This window comes from Protopterus annectens, chromosome 11.part0 (assembly GCF_019279795.1).
Source record: "Protopterus annectens isolate FY-2018-M chromosome 11.part0, PAN1.0, whole genome shotgun sequence".
NCBI classification, from domain to species: domain Eukaryota; kingdom Metazoa; phylum Chordata; order Ceratodontiformes; family Protopteridae; genus Protopterus; species Protopterus annectens.
The window spans coordinates 281825153-281847808 of record NC_056745.1 but is presented as its reverse complement, the minus strand read 5'-3'; the positions used below and the strand labels follow the sequence as shown (position 1 = coordinate 281847808).

The window sequence follows — 22656 nt, the reverse complement described above, 5'->3', positions numbered from 1 at the left end:
GCCTTGTATGTTAAGCAGAGATCGCCTCTGAGTAGACCATATGTGACAGAGTATAGCTGGAGTTTTTTTAGTCGGTCAGCATAGGGCATCTGCTTTAGGCCTGTGATTCTTTTAGTGAGGTGTTTCTGTGGCCTTTCCAGTTGTTACAGATGTCTTGTGAGGTACATACCAAATGGGACGTTGTACTCTATGATGGGTCTAATGAGGGATGAGTACAGTGGGACAATGACCTCCTATTTTCTGGATGAAAAGCCCTTAGTGATGAAGTGTGCCACATAGTAGGACTGTTGAGGCGATGAGGTTATCGACGGTGTCCATCTGTGTTCCTAGGTTTCTTATCACACTTTTGGTGTTTAGTGTACTGCTACCCATGTGGTAATTCACGGGTACATGTTTTTTCCCAAAGGGGATAACTATACACTTCTTGGCATTAAGCTTGAGCCCATGGCTCTGGCACCAAGCATCTGTATCTGTAAGGCCCTTTTGTAGAATATCCACATCATTTGGGGATTCAGTAATGGCTCACAGTTTGCAGTCATCTGTGAACTTTGTTAACTATAGTCCCTTAGTGTTGGCCTGTACTTCAGAGAAGTAGATGCCAAACAAGAGCGGTCTCAGGACTGAACCCTGACCTAGTCCACTTGTCACTTGTCTGGAACTGGATTTGGAGTCTGCTCCTTTTACAATGTGGGTTCTGTCAGTAAGCCAGTTAGCAACCCATCGAGTGACATAGTATATAAGAGCAAGGGCTGGACAGTCCAAGCTGATTTTTGGAACCTGTACAGTGTAGAATGTCACACCAATAGCAGCTGACACACTATCCAAGCTTGCATTTCAGAGGATTTTCTGAAAAAAAAATCAACTTTAAAACATAAAATAAATACATTTAAAATATTTTGTTAACAATGAAAGCTATTAAAACTGTAGAAATAATATCAAAGCTATGATAATAGTGCATTCAATAGTCTTTACATAAATACTATAGTACATTATAATACACGCAAACCGAGGATTATATATTTTGCTAAACTTTCACAAACAAATGTTCATACCTTCAAAACTGTCTATATGTTTCTTTATGTTTCTCATTACTGACGATGGAGAAGAAGGAAGTGAAATAAAATTAAAATAAACTGTGCAATCTGGGCATATATTGTTGATCACTTTGGTTAATTAGACGCAAGTTTTACATGTCAGCACAGAAATGCTTCTCTGAGAGCATCTTTACTGAGATACTTACAGAATGTAATTAGCAGTATAAATAGCACAGAATATCTTTTAAGATGTGTAACTTACAGTGCAACTATCAACGGCAGTTTTCTTCAGCAACATCTAAGGTGTCATCTGATGCTCACTTTGTTTTTGATGCAATAGGTGCATATGGAAATACTGTTTATTTTCATAGTTATCAAACAACTAGAAATATTTCCAGTATAGTGTAACCCACCATGAACTTTCACACCGTACCCTCAACAGCCGGTAGGTCCTTCAGTTATGAAAATATGAGCATAAATATGAAAAAAGTGACAACCAATGATTAAATTCTCCACTGCATGACATCCTAAATTAACAATCTTCATGTTATTTTGGTAATAACTCCTTGCCCTCTCTAATACTGCCTATTATTAGCTGGTAGGTCACTTAGTTAAAGAAGCTGGAGTCAAAAAAGATGTAGACGCTATAAGGAGGAAGTAGAAGTGCACAAAATGTCGCCGTAGGCTTGAATGAGATTATCCATGAAATAGCTTGTTCTGACTAAGTGTAGAATTGCAGACATATCACTCTGCACATGCTTGTAAATATAATAAAAATGCAAAATTGCTCTATTGGCTGCCACATGTAAATGCACTTATAGGTCATGTAAGCAAAAGTTGCTATTACTATGAGTCAATGAATCTACTCTGCCAGAAACGTTAAAGTAAAATAAAATAAAATACCACTCTAGTTAAGGGTGAATTCCATGTTTGTGTGTGTGTGTGTGTGTGTGTGTGTGTGTGTGTGTGTGTGTGTGTGTGTGTGTGTGTGTGTGTGTGTGTGTGTGTGTGTGTGTGTGTGTGTGTGTGTGTGTGTGTGTGTGTGTGTGAAGTTAAGTTTCATTTCTTGTGTTATATAGTTGTTGGACTTTTGATAAGGTTTGGTGTTGCTCAATATCATGTGTCTGAAATAACATCAATGCAGAAATAATTAACAAACTGAGATGTTATATTACATTAGAGGTATGCAAAGTATATTAACACCCTTACAGTTTTTCTGAAGTTTATAATATAATGTGATAAGTTGACAAAGTTGCTTAATTAAAGTTAAGTCTATTGTGAAATGGCATTATTACATTGTCTTTTCTTTGTTTATAATGAAACATGAAAATTCAGATGACAGTCTTCCAGACTCTGCAAAAGGCAGAAAAGATTCAGGTAAGCAAATATTAACATTATTTAAAAGAATGCATTTTAATTTTAACAGAGTTATCTAACATTTCTTTTATCATCCAAGTTTAATTTTATTGCACACAAGAGCATACATAATTTAGTGGGTTAACTGATACTGCAGGAATGGATGCATAGTCACAATAAAAAAGTACACAGCTAGCGCAAAGCCACAAAGTCTTGACTTCAACAATCGGCTAAGCTTCTGGTGTCATTCTAAGGGGATCCAGTATCTGTCTGCCTGGGATGACATGATTGACAAACCACGATGCTTTGCCAGAGATGGCCTGCACCTGTCACCTCTGGGATTCCGGATACTGGCTAAGGCTCTAACCAACCCTATAGTGCCTTTTTTAGGCAAAGTTCAAATGACAAATTCACCACCCTAACAGGTACAGGCAAGAAGAATCTGAGGGTATTGCTACTCAATGCTAGAAGTCTAAACCTCAAAATGCACTCACTCACTCGAGGCACTCCTTAAAATGGAGAACATCAACATCTGTGCAGTGACAGACACCTGGTTCAAGGCTCCAGAGAGTACCCCTGCATTACCAGGCTATAATTCATACCACACCTTTTGGCCACCTAACCTGGACCAAAACACTAAAGGCAGAGCCATGTCCATATTCATTAAGGATATCCACACCTCCAGGCTAGTTGCTCAGCATAATGCATCCGAGATTATCCAAGTGCAACTAACTCTGGGCAAGACCACAATCCAAATTGTAGCTTGCTACAGATCCCCCACCATGCCCCAGGATTCCCACTCCTCATTTCTTAATACACTGGAAAATATTAGGGTACAACCTAACACCCTAATAATGGGCAATTTCAACTACCCCACCATTAACTGGGAAAACTACTCATGTACCAACTCTTGTGCTCAACATTTTCTGGAATTCATAAATTCCAATGCCATGGATCAACTTATCCACACCCCCACCAGGGGCAGCAATATCCTAGACCTGGTTATTACCAACATGGGCAACCGGTGCTCCACAACAGAGGTCAATTCCTCGTTGGTCAGATCTGACCACAAGCTAATCACCCTAGACAGCCACATTCCTCCCCCACCCCCCATTAGGGAAACCACAGTAAAAAATTTCTCCAAAGCCAACTTCACGCTTCTTAAGACAGAAGTGGCAAACTTCATGACACCCATGCTGACAGACAATAGAGGTATGACTGCTGAATCCTACACAAATGCTCTTTATAAGCACTTACATGAGTGCATGGATCGTGCAATCCCTAACAGAACCAATATGCTATCCTCCAAAAAAAAGGAAGCCAATCTGGTGGTCCCCTGCCGTAAACAAACTCTACAACAGAAGAAAGAAACTGTTGCAAAAAAAGCATAAAATCCCAGGATTGGAGAAACTCTTTGGTCAGCCTCAGTAAGAAGCTGAGATCCCTCATGAAATCCTCCACAAAAACAAAATCGCCACTGACTCTAAAGACAACCACAAAGCATTCTATAGCTATGTCAAGAATCTCAATGGCAACACTCAGATCTGCTCTGAGTTACAGCACAATAGCACTAAATATACAGAACCAACTGATATTGCCAACATCCTGGCAGATAGGTTCAGTGCTAACTTTACCCCCCTGTCATCCCCTAAAGGACCCATCTCTATACCAGAAGAATGCAAAGTTCTTGTAATCACGGCTGCGCAGGTAAAAAACACACTATCCTAAGCCAAGAACACAGCATCCATGGGACCTGACGACATCCCAGGCTGTGTTCTACATGAACTACAGAACGAACTGGCATCCCACCCAAGTACCATGTTGAATCATAGCCTCACCTCAGGCTATATGCCCACTGAATGGTGCACAGCGACAGTTATCCCACTCCACAAAGGGGGAGCCACCACAGACCCCGGAAGCTACTGCCCCATTAGCCTAACAAGCCTGGTCTGCAAGGCTATGTAACGTATCATCATGGAACTTATAAACAATAACATTGGTAATCTCCAAACTCAGGACCCCACCCAATTCGGGTTTGTAAAAGGCAGGTCATGTCTCCTAAACCTGACAGACTTCTTTGAAGCAGTCACCAAAGCTGTAAATGAGGGTAAGGTGGTTCACACTGCCTATCTAGATCTCACCAAGGATTTCAACACCATCCCCCACTCTGGAATTATAGATAAACTCACTAAACTAGTTATAAATCCCTATGTCACAAGATGGGTTGCCAACTGGCTCACTGACAGAACCCGCACTGTGAAAGTAGCAGACTCCAAATCCAACTTCAGACCAGTGACAAGTGGAGTACCACAGGGTTCAGTCCTGGGTCCTCTCCTGTTTGGTATCTACTTCTCTGAAGTACAGGCCAACACAGAAGGCCTTTGGCTGACAAATTTCGCAGATAACTGCAAACTAGGAGCCATAATCAAAATTCCAAAAGAAGTGGATATCCTACAAAAGGGCCTCACTGAAACAGATGCCTGGTGTCAAAGCCATGGCCTCAAGCTCAATGCCAAAAAGTGCATTGTCATCCCTTTTGGTAAAAACTCAGTAGCCATGAACTACCACATAGGTGGTAGTCTACTTAACACCGAAAGTGTGATAAGAAACCTTGGGACACAGGTGGACAGTAGTCTCTCCTTTGATAATCACATCACCACAGTAGTCACGAAATCCTTCTACGTGGCACACCTCATCACAAAAGGTTTCTCATCCAGGAAAAAAGAGGTCATTGTTCCCCTCTACTCGTCACTCATTGGACCCATTATAGAGTACAATGCCCCTTTTGGTATGTACCTCACAAGACATCTACAACAACTGGAAAGGCCACAGAAATACCTCACAAAGAGGATTACCAGCCTCAAACAGATGCCCTATGCAGACCGTCTCAAAAAATGCAGCTTTACTCCATTGCATATCGCCTACTCAGAGGTGATCTCTACCTAACACACAAAGCTATGTCAAACCCAGAGCTTTTAGAGATGCTCCACTTAAAGAAATCCCAATCCCTATGAGCTACATGCTCTAGGGACCTAAACCTTGCCACCACAATAAACAGTGCATGCTGGAGGGATAGATTCCTGTCCCAGAGACTTCCCATACTCTGCAACAAACTACCTATCTATATCAAACAAAGCGCCTCATTAGCACTCTTCAAGAAAAATCTTGATGATTGGATGGGAGATAGGAAATTCACCCCAGGATCACTTCTGTGTCTCTGTTCGACAGTGGCACAGGAAAATAATTTTCTTGGGTGGCGAAAGCCAGGGTACCTTTGGCTAGGCTTATATAGGCCCTAGGGCCAATAGCCTAGTACCTACCTATGAACCTATGATACACCACAGGAGTTTAAATCCTATAATTCAGCAATCAAAACAGAAAGTTACATACAGCTGATTCTAAGAAGTCCACTCCTGGTCAATGGTCTCTGCGTGCTGCTGGTGTAAAGTAACTAAACTGCTTCTGAGTGCCACTGTCCTGCTGTACAAGTGCTCCATCTTGGACTAAAAGTAGTTTATCATTTACTGTAAAAACAATTTTTGACTTCCAGCACTGTAGAGCCTCAGCCCCCCAGAACCTTGTCAGTGCACAGCTATGTTATCTGGATATCTTGCATGTAGACAATCACAAAATTACTACATTACATCACTGTAATTAAACATCTTCTGTCTCTTACTGCTGCATAAGCATGGGGCACCTTTAACCTACCACTTTACAGTAGCAGGACCTCTACACCTTGTCAGTGCAACAAAAGAGCCTCTGTAGTGAAAAAGGACAATGAACCTTCTCATAGTAACTTGTTAGGTTATCAAATATCTTTCATTAGGTAGTCACAGATCCACTTACTCCAGCCATTGCACAACAGCATGGTCTCTAAACTCTATACATCTGCAGTCAGAAACTGTCTATATTGTACAGCTGTTCAGTCAGAAGGGTTTCCCCTAGCCTGCTTCAGGAATCACAGGGTAGCTATATCTTTCTACAGCATACTCAGAAGGCCTCCAGATGGTGCTATTGCTCTGTAATAGGGCCCAGGTGTTCTGCCCTGTCCAGTCAGAAGGCTGCAGTACTCTGCCTGTACGCACTCATAAAGTCTAATCCCTTGAGATCTGTACATGTAGTTAGCAACACGGCATGCAAATTCCTAACTTTTAAGACCAAAGACTGAAATTTGTTGCATGTGAGGTATGTATTATTTCGATAACTAGTGAAACTGATAGGTTGTCTCCATTGTGGTCTGTGTGTGCGTGTGCTTGAAATTAAAAGACTAAACAACAAACTCTTAAGTTCACAGACGTATACTAAGACAGTGGTATGTCGACCATTGCAAGCTTAACAATTAATATCATAGAGGAAGAAATTTTGAAGGTGGGTTAATAGTTCAGAAATGACGTTAGATAGTAGAGATGATTTGGGAGGTATAGACAGATTATTTTCAGTAGGAAGAAATTAGAAAAAAATTCTGAAAGAGAAGTAAAGAACAAGCAGGAAGAGCTGAGATGTGATGTTTAGTTTAGCATAGTTAGAAGTCTGTAGCCAGTGAATCCCATGATGAATTTACAGGATCCCATCCATTAATCTAATTTAAGTTAGCAAATCACTTGTTTTTTATTTTATTTTTATTTTTCAGTGTAATATGTAGGGAAAAGCTTATTCCATAGGCAAGGATGATGAATTAATCCAAGAATCAGGGTTTGATGTTCTAGTGTAGAACTAGGCCTTTGGAACGGGTATTAACTGAGTTGCCTTTTTGAGAATAGGAGGTAGAAGAGCTCAGGGTTTGACATAACTCAGAAGGCGTGGCACACATCATCTTGCAGGAAGGTGGAGTCTACAGAAAATAAGGACAGGATTTTTAGTCTATCTGAATAGGAAATATCTTGGATTATTAGGGTATATAAAATGATAGGTCTGTCTTTTAAGGACATATATTTACAACTATAAATGCCAAGTGTAGCATTCATTGTATAATATACAGTGAATGAAGGAAGATATAAGTGGAATTAGGATGGATTTAGATCTGGACAAAAGCCGACAGATAAGATTAGAAAAGGTAGAAGGATTTCCTGACAGTAAGATATGCTGATTTAAGGACAGCTCTTTGTCTGTATAAATTCATAAATCCAAAATCACAGCATCACTCATAAGGTGAAGTTCCATTTAGGTGATATTGTGCAGGAGTGCTAATTTTACCAAATGTAACAATACTACTTTTTTTTGTGACATTGTGATTAGAACACCAGTTATTAGTGTGATCAAGGCCTTGTTGGAGTATTACTGAATCTGAGGTGGAATTAGGAAGATTCATATAGTGCACAGTGATCATCAAATTTAGCAAGTCAAAGGCTAGAAGCATTTCTCTGTACGCCTGAGAACCCAACCTATAAACTAATTCCAAGGTCTACAAACCTCATATGAAATGAAAGTTACAAATCCTCAGTAAGTTGGCCATTCAGTCATTCAGTCTTGGCCAAGTCAGTTTTTGCTGATTTGTCTTTAATAGACTGTATGGATACACACTGAACACTGCTATAACCACCTGGTGCCCATGCATAAGGCATTGCTCTGTTTCCTGTCACATAGCTCCTGCTCATTACTTGCTATCAGTCAAAAGATCCTGGGATATAGACCTGCAGTACTGCGGCACACTCTACTCAGTCAATAACCTGTGCTCCAGTCCTGCGTCTAGTACTGCTTGCACACCTCTCAAACATCACCCTGCAGCAGCACAATATGTGGTGACATATTTACATCACACTGTTGTTCTCTTCCTATATTTATTTCTGCAACATAAGAAACTTCTCACTCAGCTTATTCAGCAGTGCTGTAGTACTTAATATATTATAGCTGCATTTGTTAAACAAACCACTTCCACTGTGTATCAATTGCTCAGGAAATATAGATCATATCTACAAGTACACATCTTTACATGGAAATTTGCATGTGCTTTTCATGATGTTTTGCAGTGTTGAGGTCTATGTAAATGTGATGTCCTGTAATGTAGTTAACTGAGTTGTGTAAACTTTAATGATGTTTTTTGTGGCTGTGTGCATTTGGTTTAAAAAGTAATATCGGCAATGAGATTTAGACTCATTCTGAACAAATAATTGACCTCTAGGTTTAACATGAAGCCCCCAAGCCTTTCTGTGTTGGAGGGAAGCCTTCTAGCTTATCTGTGGGAGTGGTAAGCACTAGGTAGCCTATCTACCACAAGAGGAGTGGCTCCTGGCCCAGAAATTGTAGCTATTGACTGTTTGGGCAGTTTTTTTCCATCTCTTTCAACTTTCTGGTTTAAAAGCCACACTTGTGCTTATTTCTCACCTTTCCTGTAACTAGCCTAGTCCAGATACAGAGTTGCTGTATCCAGGACTGTTGGTAAGCTTCTGAGCCTCAAAAGCCTTTCTGTGTTGGAGGAAAGCCTTCTAGCATATCAGTGGGAGTGGTAAGCACTAGGTAGCCTGTCTTCCACAAGAAGAGTGGTACTTGGCCCAGGAATTGTAGTTTATTGACCATTTGGGCAGTTTGTCCATCTCTTTCAACTTTCTGGTTTAAAAGACCACATCTGCACTTGTTTCCTATCTTTCCTGTAACTAACCTATTGGGCAGCACTAGAAAGCCTTAAACTAATACAAGCCTTCTAGCTTAGAAAGAGACTTTGGAGTGATTAAGTATCAGTTTTCTGTATTTTCTTGCTGTACTTAACTGTTTTCCGCCTAAACACAGATTTTCCAGCGTTTATTGTGATTTAAAAGCTTTTTTTTTCACATATTGTACTTATTTGACTGCCTGCACTTTTTAAAAAGTCGTTTTTTGTTTAAATAATTTGCTTAACTGTTGTAGGCTACACACTAAAGTGCGATAGCCTTTTCTGATCGTTTGTAGTCATTTAAAGCTGTTTTACTTGCATTTTTCACTGTTTTTGCCTTATCTTTTCAAAAAAAATTCCTTGTTTCCCACCTTTCTAAGCTAGTATAGTCCAGTTTTCAGGCTAGTGTTGAATTCAGGGCTGTGTTACAAGTTTCTGAGTTTCCCATACTTTACTTGGATAGAAGGAAGTTTCTCTGTTCACCTGTGAGAGAGGGGAGCTTTGAGCAGCCTATCTGTCCCTGGAGGAGTGTTTCCAGCCCAGAGGTTAGTAGTTTATTGGCCATTCTGGGCTAATTTCTATCTCATTCATTTCCCTGCTATAAAAACTGCATTTGCGCTGTTTTGCGCACCAGGCAGCTCCGCTTAGCTAGGGTTAAATTATTCCATGCTCCACTAAGTCTCTTCTTCAGTTTTTCCCTTGAAACTAGTCTAACTGCATCCTACAGTCCAGCACTTGCTCAGACCTAATAGCAAGCACTAATATACCCCAACACTTGATTGCCCAGCAGGGCAAGGCTCTTTATTCACCCCTCACCAACCAAGCGACTAAGCAGCTCACCCTACTATTCAGGCATGGCCAAAGGGCAATTTCAGGTGTAGTCTCCAGTCCAGCTGGTGAATCTAGGTATCCTGAGGCAATGTTACAACTGCCTCATGTACACAGACAACCCTCTCCTGCTACCACAAAACACTAACATATGCGAGAGATGCAGTTATACAGCCAAACTGGAGGCTAAGCTCTCTCCACCCAAGACTGGAACAGACAGTCAAGAGGAGAAGGTTAACACTTGCACCACACCTCCAGACACACATAGACCTATTAAACCAGCACTGGCAAAAAATACACATAAATACATAAAATCATACTCAGAGGCTCTAAATAAAAACCTGCAAAAGCATCAGAGACCTCCAAAGCAATCACCCAAACAACCTGCACCTCCCGTCACAAACCAGACAACACATAAAACACAAAATCAGTGTGTCCCACAATCACAGCCCTTAAGGCGAAATAACATACCTAACACACTAGTAATAGGTGACTCTATAGTCAGGCACACTGACGTCCCATTCACTAGGCTGGACAAGGAGAAGGCTACTGTTAGCTGCCTGTCAGGAGCCAGAATCCGCCACATAACACAAGCACTCAGGTCACTCCAGAACACGTACAAATATGACTCTGTCATTGTTCATGTTGGTGTGAATGATCTGAGACATACCTCCCTGGACTACATGAAAAGAGACATGGAAGAGCTCTCTGATCATGTAGCCCAGGCGGGTATGACCCTGACCCTGAGTAGCATCCTGTCCTCACCAAGAATGATACCTCAGTATAAAGAAAAAATTATCAATTTCAACAATTGGCTAAGCTTCTGGTGTCATTCAAAGGGGATCCAGTGTTTGTCAGCCTGGGACGACATGCTCGACAAGCTGCATTGCTTTGCAAGAGACAGCTTGCACCTGTCACCCCTAGGCTTATGAATACTGGCCAAGGCTCTTGTTGTCTCCATAGTGCCTTTTTAGGCAAGGCTTAAAAGTAAAACCCACCTCCGTAAACAGCATAATTAACAAAAAACTGAGGGTTATGCTACTCAATGCCAGAAGTTTAAATCTCAAAATGCATGCACTTGAAGTACTCCTCAGTATGGAGAACGTCGACATCTGTGCAGTAAGTGAAACTTGGTTCAAGGCTCCAGAGAGCACCCCAGTACTATTGGGCTATAACTCATACCACACCTTTCGGCCAAAGAAAACAGATGGAAACACAAAAGGAGGGTGTGTATCCGTATTCATCAAGGATACCTATACCTCCAGGTTAGTGGCGCAGCATGATACCTCTGAGATCATCCATGTGCAACTAACATCGGGCAAATCTGCAATGCAAATTGTGGCCTGCTACAGATCACCCTCCATGACCCAGGACCACCACTCCACCTTACTGGAGACACTGGAAAACATGAAGGTCCTACCGAACACCCTGATATTGGGCAATTTCAATTACCCTACCATTAACTGGGAAAACTACTCGAGTACAAACTCCCATGCTCAACGCTTCCTGGAATTCATCAACTCAAATGCCCTGGATCAGCTGGTAAACTCCCCTACCAGAGGTGAAAACATATTGGACCTGGTCATCACCAACATGGGCGACAGGTGTTCCACACTGGAGGTCAACCCGTCACTGCTTAGATCAGACCATAAACGAATCACTCTGGATGTCCACACCCCACCACCACCCCCAACTAAGGAAACCACAGTAAAAAAACTTTTCAAAAGCAAACTTCACCTTACTTAAGACAGAGGCGGTAAGTTTCACAGCCCCCACGCTAAAGGATAATGCTGCCCAAGATGCAGAAACATTTACAAATGCACTCTATGAGCACCTACAAGGATGCATGGATTGTGGCATCCCTAGCAAAAGCAAGACTCACTCCTCTAAGAGAAGGAAACCAGTCTGGTGGACCCCTGCCATAAACAGGCTATACAATAGAAGGAGGAAACTAATTCAGAAAAAAGCAAATCCCAAGAAGGAAAGACATCTGTGATCAGTATCAGTAAGAAACTAAGGTCCCTCATAAAATCATCCAAGGCTAACTTCAAAAGAAAAATAGCCAAGGATTCAAAGGATAATCACAAAGCCTTCTTTAGCTATGTTAAGAATCTAAGTGGCAACTCACAGATATGCACTGAGCTAGTGCAAAATAGCACAAAATATACTGAACTTACTGATATTGCCAACATCCTGGCAGATAGATTCAGTGCAAACTTCACCCCCCTCTTACCCCCAAAAGGGCCCACAACAATACCGGAAAAATGTAGTGCCCAGAAATCACAGATGCACAGGTGAAAACAGCCCTTTCAAAAGCCAATAACACAGCATCAAAGGGGCCAAATGGTGTCCCAGGCTGCATCTTGCACGAACTACAGAACAAACTAACCCCCCATCTAAACATGCTGTTCAACCTCAGCCTCTCCACAGGCTACGTGCCCATAGAATGGTGCACAGCAATGGTTATTCTGCTCCACAAAGGAGGGGCCACAACTGACCCTGGTAACTATCGCCCCATAAGCCTGACTAGCCTGGCCTGCAAGGCTATGGAGCGCATTATCGTGGAACTCATCAAAGACATTGCGAACCTCCAAACACTTGACCTGACCCAGTTTGGCTTTGTTAAGGGCAGATCATGCCTACTAAACCTGGTTGACTTCTTTGAGACAGTCACCAAGGTCATAGATGAGGGAAAGGTGGTTCACACGGCCTACCTTGACCTCACCAAGGCTTTCAACACCATTCCCCACTCGGGTATTACAGAAACACTCACCAGCCGGAACATAAACCCCTACGTCATGAGATGGGTTGCCAACTGGCTTACAGACAGAACTCACGCAGTAAGAATAGCAGGCTCCAGGTCCGACTCTAATCCAGTCACAAGTGGTGTCCCACAAGGCTCGGTCCTGGGACCCCTACTGTTCAGCATATACTTCTCAGAAGTACAGGCAAACACAGGAGGACTATGGATAACCAAGTTCGACGATGACTGCAAACTGGAAGCCATAATAGACTCTCTGGCTGACACGGATATCCTCCAAAAGAGCCTTACTGAGACGGACACCTGGCGTCAAGGTCATGGCCTCAAGTTAAATGCCAAAAAATGCATAGTCATCCCATTTGGGAAAAACAAAACAACCACAAATTACCACATAGGTGGCAGCCCCCTTAATACAGAAGAGGTAATAAGAGATCTGTGGACCCAGGTAGATAGTAATCCCTCCTTTGACAATCATATTGCCAAAGTAGTTAGGAAATCCTTCTATGTGACCCATCTAATTACTAAAGGGTTTGCATCTAGAAATAAAGAGGTTATAGTGCCCCCCTACTCATCACTCATCAGACCCATCATAGAGTACAATGTCCCATTTGGAATGTACCTCACAAGAAACTTCCAACAGCTGGAAAGACCACAAAAGTACCTCACCAAGAGGATTACTGTCCTCAAACATATGTCCTATGCAGCCCGACTGAAAAAACTCTGGCTGTACTTAGTGGCATATCACTTACTCAGGGGGGATCTCTGCCTGACTTACAAAGCCATGTCCAACTCAGAATTGATGGACATGCTCCACCTAAAGAAATCCAAGTCACTGCGAGCCACACGCTCTAGTGAGCTAAACCTCACCACAACAGTAAATAGAACATGCTGGAGGGATATATTCCTGTCACAGAGACTCCCCATGCTTTAGAACAAAATTCCTAACTACATTAGGCAGAGCCCCTCACTAACACTCTTCAAGAGAAACCTTGGCGAGTGGATGGTTAACAGAAAATACACCCCTGGGATCACTTCATTGGCTCTGCTTGGCAGAGGCTCAGTTAATTAATCAATGGGGCAGTGAAAGCCGACACATTCTGGCTAGGCTTATAAATGCCCTCGGGCAGATAGCCTAGTGCCTACCTATGAACCTATGAATCTAGGCTTGTTTAGATGAATAATGAGGTTATAAATTGGATATATCCCCACAAACTGTTTCAGGGCAAAGCCACCATTTTAGATCAACTTATTTTTCCCCTGATAGTTCTGTGGCATAAACATTATGGACCTCACTATGCTCCCAATGACTAGGCTTGTTTATTGACTAGGATGCAGGAGGAATCATCTGGGAAGTGATGGTAGCAAACAGCTAATATTGGCTCACTCATCTAGGTGGGAGGGTGTGAACAGATTCCTGGTGCAAGACCACCCCCTAGTGGAAGACCAAGTACTGCAGGTCCTAGAACTTGAGATTCAGGGAGAGCAAACATACTAAGGGATGCATATGTAATCTGGCTGTTAATGATAACATGCAGAAGCACACAGTCACACTGAATCCAGCAGGGTGGGCATTGTTTAATTCGCGGCTGGTTATGAGGAGCAGCCAGAAAATCTCCAGGTCCCTACAGCATAATGACCATGATCTCCAGCTCACAAGTCCCTGTCATTCATAGACTTCTGAAACACCAGGAGGTTAAAGAGATATGACTGGATCTATAATAGGAACATGAAGGTGACAAGATTGGGGAGATAGTTCCCAAAAAAACACAATTTCTAAAAGCTTATTTTCTGTCAGTTGTATTCAGTCAGAAGTCACTCAATATAAGGCCATCACCGATCAGATCCAGTTCTTTTTAATTTATGATTATAGTGCTAGAATACATTTGAACAACCTTAGGGTTACTGCATGGATGTGGATGTTTGTGTAGTGCAGCATTGTTATCCAGGTTGGTGCTGCACTTATTTCCATATCTGGAAATAGAGATGGCTACTCACATAGAAATGCAAGCATCCTACCTCATATGTCCATTGTTTCATACCAGTTGCAAAGCTGCACATGCTGAGCAAGACAACATTTATTCATGTTTTCCTGGTAGAGAAAAAGAAAGTTATTGTCAGCAGTTTCACTAGCTATGTTACATATTTTATACTGGTGTTACCCATAGTTTTGTTTTAATTGCTTTTAAGGTTTGAAGTACTTTGTATTTAGAAATGTGCAATAACAGTGCATTTGACTTTATTTGATAAAGAATTAAGGAAGGAGTTGTAGACATGGAAGTAACATTTACCAAAGCCACACTATTATATTTTTATCCATAATAAAGTACCATTAATCAGTGGCTTGACAGGAAAATAAAATCTACATTACAAACATGATTCATTTTGCTTTCTTTTGTTTCTCTTACAGTATGGTCTGTTGGTGAGGGGTCTACCGATGAGATCGATAAACATGATGAATCACAGCGATCTACATTATTTATTGAAAAGCCACAATCCACCGTGATTAATGTTGGTGAGTGCTAAATCCTTCCCTTTGTAGAACGTCATCACTGTAGCATGTACAAAAGCTGTAATTCACTACAATAAAACTGTAGAGACTCAGACTGGCTACCACTTTTAATTAGAACAACTGTTATGAATGGCTTATTGCTAACATATGTTGCCCAGTGTGGTAATACTCAAGAGACTGCATTATCTGCAAAAAAAAAAAAAAGTGCAAAACATTCAGTAAGATTGCCACATTCCTGCATCTATGGGCAAAATGCAGTACTGCAATATTTGCACACAGTGTGCACACCAGTGTACATACCTCCCACACACAGAGACACACACACATGTATATGTAAAATAAGCAGGGACCTGGTGTATAATAAAATACATACCTAGAGAAGAAATTCTGGAATGTCTGGTAAGACCTCTAGTCTTAAAATAAGTTCTCTAATCCAATGGTACTGTTTATTTTATGTGTTACACAAACTAGACCCCCCCCCCCACACACTCACACACATATGAACACACATATCTGTTTTTTCCTGTTTTTATGACTCGTATTACAGCTTACCATTAATTTCCATACACTGAGATAATAGCATAAGATGTCTATGGACTAGGACTTTAAGTAGTTCCTAAGATGAATTGGATGTAAGGTTTTCACTTATGAAAGGCTGTCTAGTGATTCTTCTAAAATCGCTACAGGATTATTGACTTACAGCTGGGCAGATGGTACAGATGTATGCAAAGCACTGTCACATGAGATGTTAAAACAGTTCCATTTCTAAGCAAACTCACATATAAACAGTCCTTCAAATCTTTCCATCCTCATAGAGTGAGCACTTTATGTAGATGAATGTTTTCTTGCATTTTCTGTATGCATGAGCAGCATTATTATTACTGTGCATTGCAACTCATGAAAATTTAAACTATTTAATTAAATACTAAATCAAGAACTAAAACTAATACTTTTATTTTTATTCATCCTCAACAGGTGGAGATGTTATATTTACAGCCAAGGTAGAAGCCAAAGATCTTCTTCGGAAGCCAACAGTTAAATGGTTCAAGGGTAAATGGATGGATCTGGCAAGCAAAGCTGGGAAACACTTGCAATTAAAAGAACTATATGATCGTAATGCAAAGGTAAAATCATTCTTCAAGGAAATGTCACTGGAATGTAAATGTTTGTTTCTGTGCTGTCTGCATTGTTTTTTAAATATATCCATCTTGATCAGTACAAAAGACTCGACCCACTTACAAGTAAAAATGCGCATCTGAGTAAATAGGCTTAAAATGGGTAAAGAGTTTCTTTTCAAACATTCACAAATGTTTGTAAGATTTCTCTTACAATAATTTTGTCCTAAATGAACACATCCTCAATATTTGTTTTTCTGCTGTAGATCTTTACATTTGAGATGCATATCATCAAAGCCAAAGAGAACTATGGAGGAAATTACCGTTGTGAAGTAACATACAAAGATAAATTTGACAGTTGCACTTTTGATCTGGAGGTTCTTGGTAAGTTTCTCCCTAATTTTCCATAGCTATATTATACTGACTGATAAAGTCAGTCATTAAAAGGAATACAATTTAATAACATTTAAGGAACACTTAGAATGTATTGTTTTCCAATTTTCTAAAGCATTTCAGCTGTTAGTTATCTGCTTGAACTGGTATACATTAAAGGCAAACAAATAAAGATTCTACATATAATACACTAAATCAAACATTCCTATACGAAGCCTATACAGGCACCCTGGGTGCATTTTTGCAGTAAAAAATCTAGTCAGAGGTGTCATGTGACATGAGTCAGGTGATTTACAACCAGTGAAGTTTGAAAATGTCAGGCAAGACTACTGGCATATGTTTGTGTAGTGACGGAGGTAAAAAAAGACTGCATGGATTGGTCAAATTCTTACATGATGGTAAAACCCCCACATGCTCATGCAAATGGTGCACCCTTTGTACACCTAACTAATATAACTAATTCTGCAGTCATTAGATCTTGGGTAAGTTGTAATTAATTTAATGGAAGGTCACTTCATTCTATTAGTCGAGTAAACTGACTTCAGTAAACTATCAAGAAAGTATGTGTATTCCAAATAATATGGAAGTGTATGCATTACAGCACATAATCACATAAAGTTACAGGTAGGGAGTCACATATTCTAAATATTGTGTTGTCTAGATGTGAAACAGCACATGTATACATATTTTGCTTTATTGCCTTTTTCTATTTTGTATACTGTGATTTGTTTTCTTTACACTGTGTTTTACTTATATTCTGCTTTTAACTACACACTAAAACTTGAAAAGACACCACAGCTCTGTCTCTTATGAGTCCGACAGAAATTAGAACAGGTGAATTAAGGAGTTACACATAAGTTAGAAGAGGTCAGTTAAGGCTAATCATCTATGAACTGAGGGGATGGAGCTAGGAACTAAACATTTTATTTAAGGGGTAAAATAAAACATTTCAGAGCTTTACTGGAGAGGCTCACCCAGACTCTGCTGCAGTTTGCTGTGAGGAAAAGGTCGGTTTGCTTTTTATTTGTTGTATTCTGTATTGCTTTATTGTCTTTTTCTATTTTGTATACTGTGATTTGTTTTCTTTACACTGTGTTTTACTTGTATCCTGCTTTTAACTGCATATTAAAACTTGAATAGACACCACAGCTCTGTCTCTTGTGAGTCAGACAGAAAATGTTCCCACCTTCCCACACCCACAGCTCTTAAACTCCACTGTCTTTCTAGTAGCATGCCCCTTGTGTTAATTTGACCATATATCTCATTTCCTCTCTGCTTTTACTGGTTGGTGTCAGCATAAAATTATCATTTTGTGAAATCACTCCCCTTCAACTATTTAAATTTATTGGCCATCCTACTGTATTCCATAGTACCAGAATAAAAAAGTGACCACCCCCTTTCAGTCTATCTTGCTGTTTTAAAAATAGTCACTCTCCACTAAAACGTAACTTTTTAGACAGGTAAAAATTAAGTTACCTACTTTCTCATCTAACTCCTCTAGTCCACACTGCAGTGTTTAAGATAAACCATTTTTCATCTTACCTTTAAACATCTATTGCAAGGCCACCAGTTATTGGAGAGCCCACATTCTGCCTCTCAGTAGTCATCTTGGGATTAGTGCTTTTGTTTTCTCCTGGAGAGAGAAGGAGTGCAGTGACATTATTTCCTGGAGACTGCTGATCACCAGAAAGCTTAATAACTGCTTTATAGGTGACAGCTTGGAATATGTGCTTATATTCTGAAAGTGGTGAGAGTAGGAGCAGAGTGCATTGATTCCTGACTCTTTCTGGTTGGAGAGTGAGTGTCTGTGCTTAACATACCTGATTGGTCTGGTTGCTATTTGAGGCATCCACCAGAAGAAGGTTACAAACATGCAGACCCTTGCATCATCTGGGACAAGACTGTGGATCACCAAACAGGCTGTGGCCTGCTTCTCTTCTTGGGATTGGTGCTAACATTTTGTTTCTGGTGAGAGAAGAAGCAAAGAAGTATTGTATCCCAAAAGAGTGAAGCTGTGCTGAGACCAGCATTAGTAGTAGCCAGGTAGTAGCCATTCATGTGACTCCCCTCTTTTCATCATTCTTGGCAAGCTAATTCTTTATTTTCAGTAAGTACTGCTTGATTTCTTCCTAACTTCAGATTATCTGCCTAAATACTTCATCTTTAAATTTTCAGGGTCTACGTGTTGGTTTCACCTTGAGTGTTTGGCAGTGCTCTGTACAGACTCAGACACTTTGAGTGACATTTTTTTCTGCAAAAGGCTTCAGTACTTAATATATTGAGCTCATATCCAGGCATGTCTAAAGGTCAGTTCTCTGTGCTTTCTCCTGCCAACCTGGTGAACTTGGGCATCCTGAGGCAATGTAGCAACTGCCTCATGTACATAGACAACCCTCTCCTATTACCTCTCAACACTATGAATTGTGAGAGATGCACATATATAGCCAAACTGGAAGCCAGGCACTCTCCAGCCAAGACTGGATTAGCCAGTCAAAAGGAGAAGGTTAATACCTGTACCACACCACATTCAACCCATAGCCCTCCAGAACATACACCACCACAACCCCCACATAGTAACACAAAACACACACCTCCTTTCACGGAGGCTCTCAATAAAAATCTGCCCAAACAACAGAGACCTCCGAGGCAGAAACGCAAACAACCACCACATCCCAGCACAAACCATGAGACACATAGCTCACATAAACAGTGTGCCACTCAACCAAAGCCTATAAGGCAAAACAACTTACCCAATACGCTAGTCATAGGTGACTCAATAGTAAGGCACACTGATGTCCCACTCACTAGGCTGAATAAGGAGAAAGTTACAGTCAGCTGCCTGTAGGGTGCCAGGATCTGCCACATAACGCACACATTTAGGTCACTCCACAACAGGTACAAATATGACTCTGTCATTGTCCATGTTGATGTGAATGACCTGAGACATACCTTCCTAGACTACATGAAAAGAGACATAGAGGAAGTCTTGGATCTTGTAGCCCAGGCAGGTATGACCCTAGCTCTGAGTAGCATCCTACCATCACCCAGAATTATACCACAGTACAAGCAGAAAATGATTGACTTCAACAATTGGCTAAGTTTTTGGTGTCATTCTAAGGGGATCCAGTATCTGTCTGCCTGGGATGACATGATCGACAGACCTCAATGCTTCACCAGAGATGGCCTGCACCTGTCACTCCAGGGATTCTGGATACTGGCCAAGGCTCTTGTCACCCCTATAGTGTCTTTTTAGTTAATGTCCTGACATAATTATCACCATAACAGCTACAACCAAATGAAATCTGAGGGTTATGCTACTCAACACTAGAAGTCTAAATCTCAAAATGCACTCGCTCGAAACATTCCTTAAAATGGAAAACATCGACATCTGTGCAGTGACCGAGACCTGGTTCAAGTCTCCAGATAGCACCCCAGCACTACCAGGCTATAATTCATATCACACCTTTCTGCCCCTAAACCTGGACCAAAGCACTAAAGGCAGTGGTGTCTCCATATTCATAAAGGATATGCACACCTCCAGACTAGTAGCCCAACATAACGCATCAGAGATACTTCAGGTACAACTAATACTGGGTAAAACTGCAATCCAGGTTGTTACCTGCTATAGATCCCTCACCATGTCCCAAGACTCCCACTCCACATTCCTAAACACACTGGAAAATATTAGGGTACAACCCAATACCCTTATACTGGGACACTTTAACTACCCCTCCATTAACTGGGAAAATTACTCATGTACCAACACACTTGCTCAATGTTTTCTGGAATTCATTAATTCCAACGCCCTGGACCAGCTCATTCCTACTCCCAGCAGGGGTAGAAACATCCCTGACCTGGTCATTACTAACGTGGGCATCCGTTGCTCTACACCAGTAATAAACTCCTCCCTGGCCAGATCTGACCACAATCTAATCACCATGGATATCCACATCCTGCCCTAAACCCCCCTAAAAGAAACCACCATAAAAAACCTCTCCAAAGCCAATTTTAGGCTTCTAAAAACAGAGGTGGCTAACTTCACGATACCCATGCAAATGGAAAATAGGTGCATGACTGCTGAATCATACACCAATGCACTGTATGAGCACATACACAAGTGCATGGAACAGGCCATACGAAACAGAAACAAGATGGTCTCATCCAAGAAAAGGAAGCTAATCTGGTGGTCCCCCATCATAAACAAACTACAACAGGAGGAAAAAACTGTTGCAGAAAAGGGTGAATTCCCAAGACTGGAAAAACTCCCTTGTTAGCCTCAGCAAAAAACTGAGATCCCTCATCAAATCCATTAAAGCTAGCTATGAGAACAAAACTGCTGCATATTCTAAAGACAACCACAAGGCATTCTATAGTTATGTCAAGAATATACATGGCAATACTCAGATCTGCTCTGAGTTACAGCATAATGGCAATACATATACAGAACCTACTGATATTGCCAACATATTGGCCGACAGGTTCAGTGCGAACTTTACCCACCTTTCACCCCCTAAAGGGTCTATCACAATACCTAAGGAATGCCAAGTCCCTATTATCACAGCTACACAGGTAAAAAATGCACTGTCCAAAACCAAGAATACAGCTTCCATAGGACCTAATAATATCCCTGGCTGTGTTCTACATGAATTACAAAGTGAACTGGCACCACACCTGAGTACCCTGATCAATCATAGCATCATTTTAGGCTTTTTTCCTACCAAATGGTGCACTGCTACAGTCATCCCACTCCAGAAAGGGGGAGCGACTAGAGACCCTGGGAACAACTGCCCCATTAATCTGATGAGTCAGATATGTAAGGCTATGGAGCGCATAATCATGGACCTTATAAATAAGGACATAGGGAATCTCCAAACTCTGGACCCCATGCAGTTTGGGTTTGTGAAAGGTAGATCATGCCTGCTCACCCTGGTAGACTTCGAGTCTGTCACCAGAGTTGTGAATGAGGGAAGGTAGTTCACACAGCCTACCTAGATCTTGCCAAGGCCTTTGGCACCATCCCTCACTCAGTAATCATAGATAGACTCACTGAACTAGGAATAAAATCCTATATCATAAGATGGGTTGCCAAATGGCTCACTGATAGAGCCTACACTGTGAAAGTAGCGGACTCCAAATCTGACTACCGACTAGTTACAAGTGGTGTCCCACACCTAGGTCCTCCCCTGTTTGGCATCTACTTCTTTGAAATTCAAGCCAACAAAAAGGGACTCTGGCTGACCAAGTTTGCAGATGATTGCAAACTGGGAACCATTATTGATTCTCAAACTGATGTAGACATTCTTCAAAAATGGCCTCACTAACACCAATGACTGGTGCCAGAACCATGGCCTCAAGCTCAATGCCAAAAAATGCATTGTTGATCCTTTTGGGAAAAATTCAGTGCCCATGAACTACCACATAGGCGGCAGTCCACTAAACACCGAAAGTGTGATAAGAGACCTGGGGACACAGGTTGACAGCAACCTCTCCTTTCATAACCACATTGCCACTGTAGTCAGAAAGTCCTTCTATGTGGCACATCTTATTACAAAAGGTTTCTCATCCAGGAAGAAAGAGGTCATAATCCCTCTCTACTCATCCCTCATTAGACCTATTATAGAATACAATGCCCTATTTAGTATGTACCACACTACCTACAACAACTGGAAAGGCCACAAAAATACCTCACTAAGAGGATCTTAGGCCTTAGACACATGCCCTATATGGATAGGCTCAAAAAACTCCAGATATACTCTGTATCATATCACCTACTTAGAGGCAATCTCTGCTTGACATACAAAGCCACCCAGAGCTGCTAGATATGCTAAACCTAAAGAAATCCCAATCCCTCTGTGCCACACACTCCAGGGACCTAAACTTCATTACCACAATAAACAGAACATGCTAGAGGGACAAGTTCCTAACCCAGAGACTTCCCATACTCTGGAAAAAACTTCCCATTCACGTTAGGCAGAGCACTTCACTGCCCCTCTTTAAGATAAATCTTGACGAGTGGATTGGCAATAGGAAGTTCACCCCAGGGATCACTTCAGTGGCCTTGCTTGACAGGGGCA

General features: G+C 41.3%; 1 protein-coding gene across 17 annotated transcripts in view; it reads left to right on the top strand.

Moving 5' to 3' along the window:
* MYBPC1 (myosin binding protein C1) overlaps positions 1-22656 on the top strand; it is a 378023-nt gene that overhangs the window by 108855 nt on the left and 246512 nt on the right. For all 17 annotated transcript variants that reach the window (XM_044087757.1, XM_044087759.1, XM_044087760.1 and 14 more), the window contains 4 exons: positions 2370-2411; positions 14973-15077; positions 16050-16198; positions 16456-16573. In XM_044087757.1, coding sequence (XP_043943692.1) covers positions 2370-2411; positions 14973-15077; positions 16050-16198; positions 16456-16573 — 414 coding nt within the window. The remainder of the gene's footprint in view (positions 1-2369; positions 2412-14972; positions 15078-16049; positions 16199-16455; positions 16574-22656) is intronic.